General features: G+C 36.5%; 1 protein-coding gene across 1 annotated transcript; it reads left to right on the top strand.

The window, feature by feature from the left end:
* Positions 1-346: 346 nt before the first annotated feature.
* Positions 347-3,652, top strand: LOC121775762 (GDP-L-galactose phosphorylase 1-like). The gene is made up of 5 exons (XM_042172804.1): positions 347-964; positions 1,352-1,782; positions 1,880-2,065; positions 2,137-2,388; positions 3,102-3,652. Exons 1-5 carry the CDS (start codon positions 820-822, stop codon positions 3,423-3,425), a joined length of 1,338 nt encoding a protein of 445 aa, XP_042028738.1. The 5' UTR covers positions 347-819; the 3' UTR covers positions 3,426-3,652.
* The last annotated feature ends 8,605 nt before the right edge of the window (positions 3,653-12,257 follow it).

The raw sequence follows: 12,257 nt of genomic DNA on the forward strand, positions 1-12,257 counted from the left end.
TCTCTCTTTTCACACTTCCAGTTTTTCCTCTATCTTCAAATTTGTGGTAAATAAATCGAAGTGATCGAAACGATTCAGAAAACTTGGATTATTGTGAATAAATATGCCGTCAATTTGACGAAAGCGGTTGTTATGGAAACTTCTTATATTCTAGTAGTAATAAGAAGAGGCCCAACCTTCTAATTTCAGTTAGCATTTCAATTTTGGTTTACAAAAAAAATTGGGAAATATCAACTGAATTTTCGCGCCGATTTCGAATGTGAACTGACGGCCCATTAAAATCCAAAGGAATCAAGAGGCCCAACCTCCCTAATATTGACCCGATTGCATATTACAGATACAGAGCCTCCAAATGTCAAAATCCAAACCCCATCCTTCTATTCTCTCTCTCAATCCAAATACATATACTCCGGCGAATTAGCGATTACCATCTCTCTGATCCACGCTATGCTCCATCTTTCTCACCCTCCCATTTGTGGTGGCGTCGTCTAATTTTATTTTTCTCGGTTCAAATTCCAAAATCAATCACGGCTTCATTTGATTATCTCTTTCAACCGCCAACCATCCGCCATCTCCGGAGATCTTCGCCGTCCAGTCTTACGGTGGACGACAAGGGCCGGATTCCTTCCCCGCACGGCGGCCGGGGTGCCTTACCCTCCGAAGGCGGCTCCCCATCCGATCTCCTCTTCCTCGCCGGCGGCGGCCCCTTCTTCTCTTTCGCCGCCTAACTCTTGACTTTTTTTAAAAATTTATTTCTCGTAATTTTTCTTCCATAATTATCCTATCCCCTTTGAGTATAAGCGAGAGTGGGTCGTAGATATGGTGTCTGTATTAGAGAGGAAATTGACGATAAAGAGGGTGGCCACCATGGTTTCTAACTATCAGGATAATGCGTCTACTGATGACCTCGAATCTATGGCGCAGGGCTGCGGCCGCAATTGCCTCGGGAGCTGCTGCTTGCCTGGTACATTCTCGTCTATCATATGCGATTTTATTCTTTTAGGGTTTCTGAATGTCATTGTAATTTGTAAGATTAATTTTATTTAATTTGGGCGATATTATGTAAATTGGATAGGGATTTATTTATTTTCCGGTATAGATACATGTTTTTGTTAAAGTTCCTTTGCATGGAATTTGGAGATATTGCTGACTTTTATCGTGAAGATTCCATCTTTGATACTATTGTTTTTTCTATTTTGGAGATTTGGTTTTTGAATGCTCCTTTTTAGAGCAAGTTTGTTTATCAATCGCATCGGTCGAATAATTCTACAGAGGAAGACCTTGTGATAGATTTGTATTTGGATAGTGATTCCAGTTTTCTTCGTTTCTGAGTACGTTCAACTTGTCTCAGTTTCGAAGCTGCCTCTCTATGCATTCAACACTGATGAGGAAGAGCAAGGTCACGACAAAGTTGATGCATCTTGTGATGGCAAATCTCCTGAAAAGTCCTATTTAAACAATTTGTTGCTAGGGCAGTGGGAAAATCGTATGACTCGGGGGCTTTTCAGGTATGATGTTACCTCTTGTGAGACGAAGGTTATTCCTGGAACATATGGCTTTGTGGCACAGCTGAATGAGGGACGTCACCTTAAGAAACGTCAAACAGAGTTTCGGGTTGACAAGGTTCTCCAGCCTTTTGATAAGAACAAATTCAACTTTACCAAAGTGGGTCAAGAGGAAGTGCTCTTCAGGTTTGAGCCAAGTGAAGATGGCAAAACTAGTTATTTTCCATGCTCGCAAATTGATCCTGAGGGAAGCTCGGCCAGTGTCGTTGCAATTAATGTATGCTATTTCACTACGTTGTCAGATTTCTGGTCTGATGCTGGCTTGCAATGGCTGTGTATGTTTCTTCTTGTAGATCATATCATCTTTTTCTCAGGTGAGTCCCATTGAGTACGGACATGTGCTTCTAATTCCCCGGGTCCTTGATTGCTTACCCCAGAAAATTGTCCATGACGGCCTTATGCTTGCGCTGCACTTTGCTAAAGAGGCATCAAATCCCTTTTTCAGGGTGGGTTATAACAGTTTAGGTGCATTTGCCACCATCAACCATCTTCACTTTCAGGTATAAACTTCTTGAGTCATCTGGCTCTTAATTCTTATAGTTATGTTTCTGTAACATTGCATCAATGGCAGGCATACTTCTTGTCTGCACCTTTTCCAATCGAGAAAGCTCCAACATGCAAAATAATGAGCAGCGAAGATACTAGGGTGATGGTCTCTAAGCTGCTGAATTATCCTGTCAAAGGACTTGTCTTTGAGGGTGGAAATAAGTTGTGTGATCTATGTGATGCTGTAGCAAGCTCTTGCATCCTTCTCGAAAGTAATAATGTTGCTTTCAATCTACTTATTTCTGATTGTGGAAAGAGAGTCCTTCTACTACCTCAGGTGATCTCTTTTACAATCCATCCTTTAATTTTTTTTGGTCCCAACCAATGTATTATGAATAGTTTCTCTATTTGCAAGATAAGGGATAAGGCAAATCAAATATTTAGGTTGTCAACAATTATTCATCTTCTTAGATTATCATTTAGATTCTACTCCTAAAGTCCCAACTCCCAATGCATTGAAATGCCCAATCATTAGTCTACTCTATCATCAGCTGATGGTCTAGAGAATTGTGATTTGGTTTTCGAATTTGACTAATCACATTGATCCTTTTTAGTGTCCATGTCCTTCTGATAACCATCAAATATCATTCTTAATAATCATACTTAAAGAATTTCTAGTTCTATCTTCTGACCACTGTTGAAATATTTGACTGAAGCCAAATTAGTGCTGTGCTGTAGCAACTAGCAACTACAAATTTTTGATGTGTTCTCATCTCACACACCAGAAATTGTTAATGTTCAATTATTGGAGACCTGGTTCCTTACCTTGCAGCTATATATTTTATTACTATATGCATACTATTCAAGTTTATCCCTTTCCGCATTGCTTCGTTTGCCATTGAAATTGGGAATAGCACACTATCAGGGAAATGTGGCAAAATCAGATGGGTTTTTTTGGGGGGGGGGGATAGAATTACTGTATATAGGCTATTATAATTGTCAAATGTTCCTGAAAAGGAGATTTATAGTCTCCGTTATGATGGACTGCAGTGCTATGCTGAGAAACAAGCACGTGGAGAAGTAGAGCAGGAGCTTCTTGATACTCAGGTGAACCCCGCTGTCTGGGAAATAAGTGGACATATGGTGCTTAAGCGGAGAAAGGATTATGATGACGCTTCCGAACAATATGCATGGAAGCTTCTCTCGGACGTTTCTCTCTCAGATGAGAGATTCCAAGAGGTGGAAAAGTACGTCCGCGAGGCTGCTAATTTGCAAGAAGACGGGGACTTTACCAGCACAGAGGAGACTAGTTATGGCACTGGCACTCCACAAGTCTCCCCCCATCTCCCTCAAGATTGCCTTGTGTTGCGTTAACTGTTAGCGTTACTTATGCATAGCGTGCTGCCATTTCCCTAGAGGTAGTTGGTGTGATGCATACAGTTAGTTGGTGTTTTCAAGCAGGATATTGCTTGGGAGTTTGTATGTTACCAAATACTTGATATATTATTAAAAAGGGATCCATAGGTTTTGTGTATTATAATAGAATATGGTGAGAATAAATTGAAATGAGCACTGGACTAGTTCATATCGACTCCATTAAATGCTTGCTTTTTATTCACCGCAGACCGTAATATTCATAAATTTCAACAGTTCAATTTTTCTTGAGAAAAAAGGAGAAATGAAAAAACTAGCAGTTTAATGAAATTCATATATTGACATGGTGTAATTTGTATTGATATATGGTTGATCAACAAAATCAAATTAAATTATTATGGTCAATTATTTACTTTGATTTTGGTATTACTTGGTAAAAAAGAAACGTCCTAATGAAATAGCCACTTTGATGAAAATGGCGTTTAACGTTTTATAATTAGGGATTGTCTCTCTCTGCCTATATATTTATACAAGTGTGGTGATCTCATCAAATCACACACATTACAGAGAACACATGAACGAAGGAAAGAGAGATAAACAAATCTTTGGAGTTGGAGTTGCGCTACTATGCCAAAGAAAGTTCGAGGAAGTTCTCTCCGTCTTCCCCAATTGCTTCCGCTATGGATCGTGAAGGTAAGTTTTCGATCCATTATGTTTATGGTTAATACGTGAAATACATGATGTTCAAAGATCTTGCTTTATTTATATTCAATTATGCATTCTTGAATATATGATGATAAATAATGTTCAACATGTGGTATCAGAGCATGGTTGATAACTCATGTATTTTCGTATTATTGAAACCATTTTTTTGAATTTATTTTTTGATAAATTATTATGGATTGAATCGATTATTTTAATATGATCAGCATATTATAAATTCAAGTTTTGTTGATTCAATTATTCATGTGTAACGTGACTAATGAATTCATATGCCTAATATTATGGGAGTATTAATTTTTTACGCCTTTATGGATTTAATTCTTTTGACTAATTACGCACACTTATCAAATTAAATAATTATGTTTTGATTGTCTCTTTATGGAAAATTTGTTTATGAACGTATCGAGACCGTGGGTGAAAGGAGTGGTAATTCAGTTTATTTAATTTTGTTCGCATAATATATTTGTGAATTGAACTAGTTAATTACTTTATTAATTAAAGGTTGTTTATTTTGTGTGATTATGAAATTACATGAAATATGCGTATGTAGTAGTGTATACTTACAATTAAAAATGGCTATTAAACTGAATGATGGTTATTTGATGCCATAGATTCGAGAGAATATGTTATACATTAAGTGTATGTTTTGAATCTTGTTGTGCACGCATCATAGGTTTTGGATATTTTTAATTGATGAATTGTCAATTCATATTTGTATGCGCACTACCGAGAATCAATGGTTTCCATGTTTGAAATATTTGTTCCCAAATTGATTCAATTTATCTATATGGAATTGATTTGGGTATATTGATTGTGTATACTGTATGTAAATTAAGTTTGAATATATGTATGGGTGAATTGAGATTTCAATTAAATGTTTCATGATTATGAATCTATCTAGACGGTGGAATAAATTATTACATAATTCAATTTATGCTTTAATATATGCAATCTTTTTATGTTTATTTTGCCATCAGCAAAGTGGGGCAAAATAAGTAAAGTCTACAATTAAATTCATATGAAAAATTATTTAAGCAATTAATCACTTGATTATATTATGTTTATTTTACAATCACGAAATTGAGGTAAAATAATAGAAGTTTATAATCAAATTAAGTGAAAATTTGCTTAAACAATTAATCACTATACTGATTATATAATGTTTATTTTGCAATCACCAAAGAGAGGTAAAATAAGAAGGGTTTATAATCAAGTTAATATAAAAATCTGTTTATGCAATTAATCATCATGCCTGTTATGTCTAAAGTATATATTCATTATCTACATAGTTTGTTTGTCATAAAAGTCTAGATTCCCAAAGGAAATAGTCTTTTGAGATATGATGAACACTAATGGAGTTAATAATATAAATTGGTGTCGATTATCCATAGGTATCGCCAATTTATTATTACTCAATTATTAAACTAAGATATGAATATTAAGCATGATGTTTATTATTGTATGAAGACTACCTAAAGGGGCTTTTATAATTGCCTTATGATATGGATTTTCAAATTAATGCTCGTATTATTATTCAAAGCTTTTATATGTGAGCATTCATCTTTTAATTGCTCCTATAATATAAAACACTTTTTTCTACTAGTATGTTTACCTCAAGCGTTCCCCAACTTAATGGAACTAACTTTTCTGGACGGAAAGAGAAACTTAAGTTCACTCTTGAAGTAATGGACTTGGACCTAACATTGTTGTATGATAAGCCAACGATCTTATGATAAAATTATTTTGGCTGATTGCCCATAATGCTTAGGAAAAATCTAGCAAGACTAAGTTTACACTTCATTAGAATGTTCGTTGCAGATAAAGTCTATCAACGACTGATATTGCAAAAGAATGTTTGCATAATGTTGATGATCGCTTCACAACTGTATATAAGTCTATTGCAGGAAAAGTTATAAAGGATCTCATGAGCATGCAATATGATGGTTCTCGGACTATGTACGAGCATGTGATGGACATAAATAACATGTCTTCTAAGCTGGAAAAATTAGGATTACATGTGGATGAGGATTTCCTTGTCCAATTCATTCTAACTTCCTTGCCTCCTCAATATGGACCATTCCAAATTGATTCACTATAAAAGATAAGTGGACTCTTAATGAATTGGGAGACGTGTTGGTCTAGGAGGAGCAAAAGATGAAGAAGCATGGAATGAGTGCATCTCAAGCTCGCATTGCAACCGAAGGAGCGTCTAAAGGATAATATTAATTCGTATTTATCATTCTTATGGCATAAAGGAACTGGATCATATTTCTAGTGAAAGAATTAAGAGGCTTATAAAGGATAATATTCATTCGAATTCAAACTTTACAAGTTTTACCATATGTGTGGATTGTATTAAAGGTAAACAAACAATACACAGTAAGAAAAATGTCAGAAGAAGCACTGAGCTCCTTCAAATTATACATATAGATATTTGTGGACCTTTTGATGTCCCGGCTTTTAGTGGAGAAAAATATTTTATCACATTTATTGATGATTTTTTCGCGTTATGAATTTATTTATAGCTAGAAAAATCTCAGGCAGCAGAAACAGTTGAACATTTTATGACTAGGTTGAAAGACAATTAAATAGAAAGGTGAAAATTATTCGATCTGATAGAGGTGGTGAATTTTATGGTCGTACCACTGAAATAGGTCAATTGCATGGACCTTTTGTCATACTTAGAAAAGCATAACATTTGTGATTAATACACTATGTCAAGTACGCCTCAGCAAAATGATGTTGCTGAGAGACGAAACTGAACTCTCATGGAAATGGTTAGAAGTATGTTAATTCTACCTTACTCATATCGTTGTGAATTTATGCTCTTAGAACCCGTTACTTATGTATTAAACTGGGTTTCTAGTAAGGTTGTACCAAAGACTCCTTATGAACTTTGGACAGGTAGCAAACCGAGTTTGCAACACCTTCATGTTTGGGGTTGTTCAACAGAAACTAGTGTATACTCTTCGCAAGAAAGAAATTGGATTTTAGACAGTTAGTGGTTACTTTATGAGTTGCTAGAAAAATCCAAAGGGTATAGGTTTTATTATCATAATGATATCATGAGATCATGAGAACTGTGGAAACTGAAAGTATATGATTCTTTGAAAATTATGAGATCAGTGGGAGTTTTAACACTCATAATGCGGTCATTAGTGAAAGAAGGGTAGATTACCCTCTTCCCTCATTTCCTCAAGAATTAAGAGTGCCAAATATTATTGAACAGCCTAGCAATATTTGAATGACCAACCACTTAATGATGATGCCAAAGTCATTGAACATGTGTGGAAAAAGCATCTACAAAAGTGCCATTAAGTTTGGATTGATGTCATGATGGAAGAGTTGAAATCTATGGATTATAATAAAGTTTGGGACCTTGTCGAATTACATGGTAGACAAAAGTGTATTGGGCGTAAATGGGTCTTCAAGACCAATTCGACATAAATGATTTAATCGCACGATTTAAAGCCAGACTTGTTGCCAAAGGTTATACTCAGAAAAGATAGCATTGATTATAAAGAGATTTTATCTCAAGTATCAAAGAAGAACTCGCTTAGAATCATTTTGGCACTTATAGCCCATTTCGACTTGGAACTACATCAAATAGATGTGAAAACTACTTTTCTAAGTGGTGATTTGGAAGAAGTCTACATGAAACAACCTGAAGACTTCACTAAGAAAGAGAATGAAAATTTAGTCTGCAAACTTAAGACATCAATTTATGAGCTGAAACAGGCTTCTCAACAATGGTATTTTAAAATTCCATGACACTATTACTACTTTTGGTTTTAAAGAAAAACTTGGTTCTGTACGTTGATGATATATTGCTTGCTAGTAGTGACATTGGATTACTACATGACACTAAATTTATCTCTCTAAAATTTCAACATAAGAAATATATATGAGACATCCTACGTCACAGGGATAAAAATATCTCGTAATCAATCATGTGGACTTTTGGATTATCTCAGAAAGCTACATAGATCGAATTTTAGAGATATATGGAATGAGTGAGACAATCAGACCCCCAAACCCTAGGGATACTCCGATTACTACAACACACCAGCCACCTCAACACAAGTTCACCAACCACTTCGCACACGCTACCGAAGGCCTCAAGAACACAATGATCTCACAGATCTAAGAAATCAACCGAAGTTCTTCCACCGAAAGAGCAGAATCGAACACAACCATTCGAATCACAAGGAATCTCCAAATCAACACAGAAGTTGAGAGACTACACTCAGATCTCACTAAAACAGAGATGAGAGTTACCAGAGAAGAAGATCGGAGCCATTTCAGAAGAGAGAGAGACAGAGGTTCTAGAGAGAAGGTAGAGAGAAAAGTCGAAGAGAGAGAGAGTGAATTTAGAACTGAAGAAACAGAAGGAGAGTAAGGGTTAGTTTATCTCACACAGAAAACACAACCCTGCATCCAACGGTCCACCGCGAGGATCCTTGTGGAATGCTACGTGTCAGCCATCGGAGTATCCCTCATAAGTAACAGGCCAACTTCCTTTTGGGCCACTTACAATGATTTGGGTCATACATATTAATTCAGCCCAGACTGAATAAATCAGGTCAACAATCAATTGGGTCCACAATATCCCACATACTTCACCTTGGTCCAAATTGGATAAATAGAGGAGAGTCTTGGTCCACGTGTTAGCTTCATCACAGCCTACAAGGTCATCTCGCGACACCAAAGAGTGTTAGCTCATTAGTAAAGAGAATAACCATGTTGCCTAGCAAGACTCCAGATGACAAGCCAATTAGTCTTGTAAGACTTTATTTGCCTTGTGATCTCAAAGAGCCAGAGCTCACAGAATCAGCAAGGTCTTACCCCCCTCGGGACATGCACATGCTAGCCACAATCAAAATGCAAACTCCTAATGCAAGTGAGCAATTTATCAATAGGCAAACATTTAGTACCCATATCAGCAGGGTTTTTATCAATATGCACTTTATGCAATAAAATCTCTTGTTTTTCAACCACATTCATAATGAAATGGAACCTAACATCTATATGCTTATTCTATCATGAAACACATGATTTTTGCATAATTGCATAGCTGACTGACTATCAGAATAAACATGAGGAATAGACTTCAAGTATTTGAGTTCAGAAAGAACTCCCTTTAACCAGATTGCTTCCTTCACAGCCTTGTAAACACAGTAGTGGTGATGGCTATATATTCTGATTCAGTAGTGGAGATGGATATTATGTGTTGCAGTTGTGATTTCCAGCTTATACATGATCTACACATTGTAAACACATAAGAAGTAGTGGACTTTCTGTTGTCCCTATCATTAGCACAATTGGAATCCACAAAACCACATAGGTTCACACCATCATCACACTTAGAAAAACACAGACCATATGTATCTACTCAAGCAAGATACAACATAAGCAATATCAGGTCTTGTACTGACCATTACGTACAAAAGAGAACCTATAGCATTGGCATAAGGCACCTTTTTCATAGCATTGATATCAGACTTTGGACATAGATCTTTACTCAACAGAAAATGAGCAGCTAAAGGCACAGTAGCAGGTTTAGCAGCAGACAAGTTAAACTTCTTTAAAATCTTAAACACATATGGTTCTTGGTGAAACACAAGGACAAACTCCCTTATGTTCCTAAAGATATTGATACCCAAAATCTTTTGAGCATCACCAAGATCCTTCATATCAAAGTTATCACATAGAGCAGCTTGAACTAACTTGATGGCTTTAAGGCAGGGTCCCATAATCAGCATATCATCAATATATAGCAAAAGAAAGACAAGAACTTTATCAAGACTTTTCACATATAGGCAAGCATCAAAGGAACTTCTCACAAACCCAAGTTTTTGCATAAAATAATTAAACTTGATATTCCATTGTCTAGGGGATTGCTTTAAACCATACACGAACTTTTTCAGTAAACACACATGATTGGGGTATTTAGGATCCACAAAACCCTCAGGTTGTTTCATATAGATATGTTTATCTAAATCACCATGCAAGAAGACAGTTTTCACATCCATTTGTTTCAACTCCTAGTCAAAGTGAGCACATAGAGCAAACATTAGTCTAACAGTAGTAAATTTCACAACAGGAGCAAATATTTCTGTATAATCTACCCCCTCTTGTTAAGTAAAACCTTTTGCCACAAGTCTGGCTTTGTATCTCAGGCCATCAACCTCATTTTGTATTTTAAAGAGCCACCTGCAGGCAACAGCAGAAGCATCAGCAAGCAGAGGAACTAACAGCCAAGTACAATTAATTTTCAGAGAGGGCATTTCATCTTCCATGGCTTTTTGCCATTGACTCCAAAACATAGATTTAACAACTTGTTTATAAGACTGAAGTTCACCTCCATCAGATTCATGCACATTAAAACCTAAAGTAATTAGGTTGACCAAACCAATATATCTATTAGGCACATTAATGTTTCTCCTGACTCTATCTCTAGACATGAGATAATTTTGCAAATCTGGACCAGAGTTAACAACAGGTTCAGGCTCAACAACTTGGTCATCATGATGAGGCCCATTTTGATTGTCAACAGGTATGGGATCAGGCTCAGGTTCAGGTTCAGGCTCAGGCTCAGGGGTAATGGGATTTGAATTCCTGAAGTGCTCCACCTCATTTGGAGTATCCTCAGATGACTCCACCTCAGTGAGAGTGTCAGTGGACTCCACCTCAGTAAGAGGCTCACTGTCAACACTTGTTGGAGAGGGATTAGGGGCAGGCTTAAGACAGGGAAATTCATCTTCATTGAAGATAACATCTCTACCTATAGTGACCCTAAACTCAGGCTCACTCCTATTCCAAATCTTACAACCTTTTACACTCTCAGGATATCCAAGAAATACCCCTTTCTTGGATTTGGGGTCTAACTTATCAGTTTTGCTATGAATGAATGCACTACAGCCAAAGACTCTCAAATGAGATAAAGAAATTTTTCTACCAGTGAAAATAGACTCAGGACACTTCCCCTTGATGGGAACAGAGGGAGACCTATTGACAAGGTAGGCTGAAGTGTAAGGCTTCACCCCAAAAATTTTTAGATAAACCACTTTTAGACAAAAGACACCTAACTTTTTCCAAAAGGGTTCTGTTCATCCTTTCAGCAACTCCATTTTGCTGAGGGGTATAAGGGGTAGTATTGTGTCTTTTAATTCCAAACTAAGAATACGAAGTATCCATTTGAGAATTACAAAACTCAAGACCATTATCTGTTCCGATTACCTTAATGGTTTTTCCAGTTTGATTTTCAACAAGATTTTTCCATGTCAAAAATTTTTCAAAGACTTCAGACTTATTTTTCATCAAAAAACACCAAACTTTTCTGTAGAAATCATCAATAATAGACAGAAAATACACAGACTCTGAATGAGTAGAAATAGAGGTGAACCCCACACATCCATGTGTAGGTATTCAATCACACTGTGACTGATATTTTCAGTCACAGGTGTAGGGAAAGAAACTCTATGTTGTTTGCCTAAACCACAAGTGTCACAGAAGGGGAGACGACTGTGAAAATCATTTTCAGATAAAAGCTCATTTTTCTTCAAAATATTTAGACTATTCTCACTCATATGACCTAGTCTATTGTGCCATAACATGGTTTTATCAACCCTGACCACATTTGCAACATTATTCACACAGGCCACAGACTGAGCAGAACACGCATAGATTGCATTTCTTCACAGCTTTGAACAAACGCATAGCACCTGTACAGATTTTCATGACACCCTGCCCCAATCTACCCTCTAGCTCTTCATGCTCTAAACATGTACAAGAAAGTAGGTTGTAACATAGATCAAGCACATATCTCACATCCTTCAAATTAAGCACATAGTCATTTCTGAATTTCAAACACACAGTTCCAATGCCAAGAATCTGACACTTCTTGTCATTAGCCATAGACACAAAAGTATTTTCAACAGGTTTGAACTCAGAAGACACGGATTTGAAGGGAGAGATATGATAGGTACATCCAGAATCAATTAGCCAGTCATTCATGGTAAAAGAACAACCAAGAAAGGAGTTTACAGACAGAATATCATAAGTCATGAAGCAGACACCTTATGAATCATATTCTTAGCCAGGTTTGCA

The sequence above is a fragment of the Salvia splendens genome, chromosome 18, assembly GCF_004379255.2.
Source record: "Salvia splendens isolate huo1 chromosome 18, SspV2, whole genome shotgun sequence".
Classification (NCBI taxonomy): domain Eukaryota; kingdom Viridiplantae; phylum Streptophyta; class Magnoliopsida; order Lamiales; family Lamiaceae; genus Salvia; species Salvia splendens.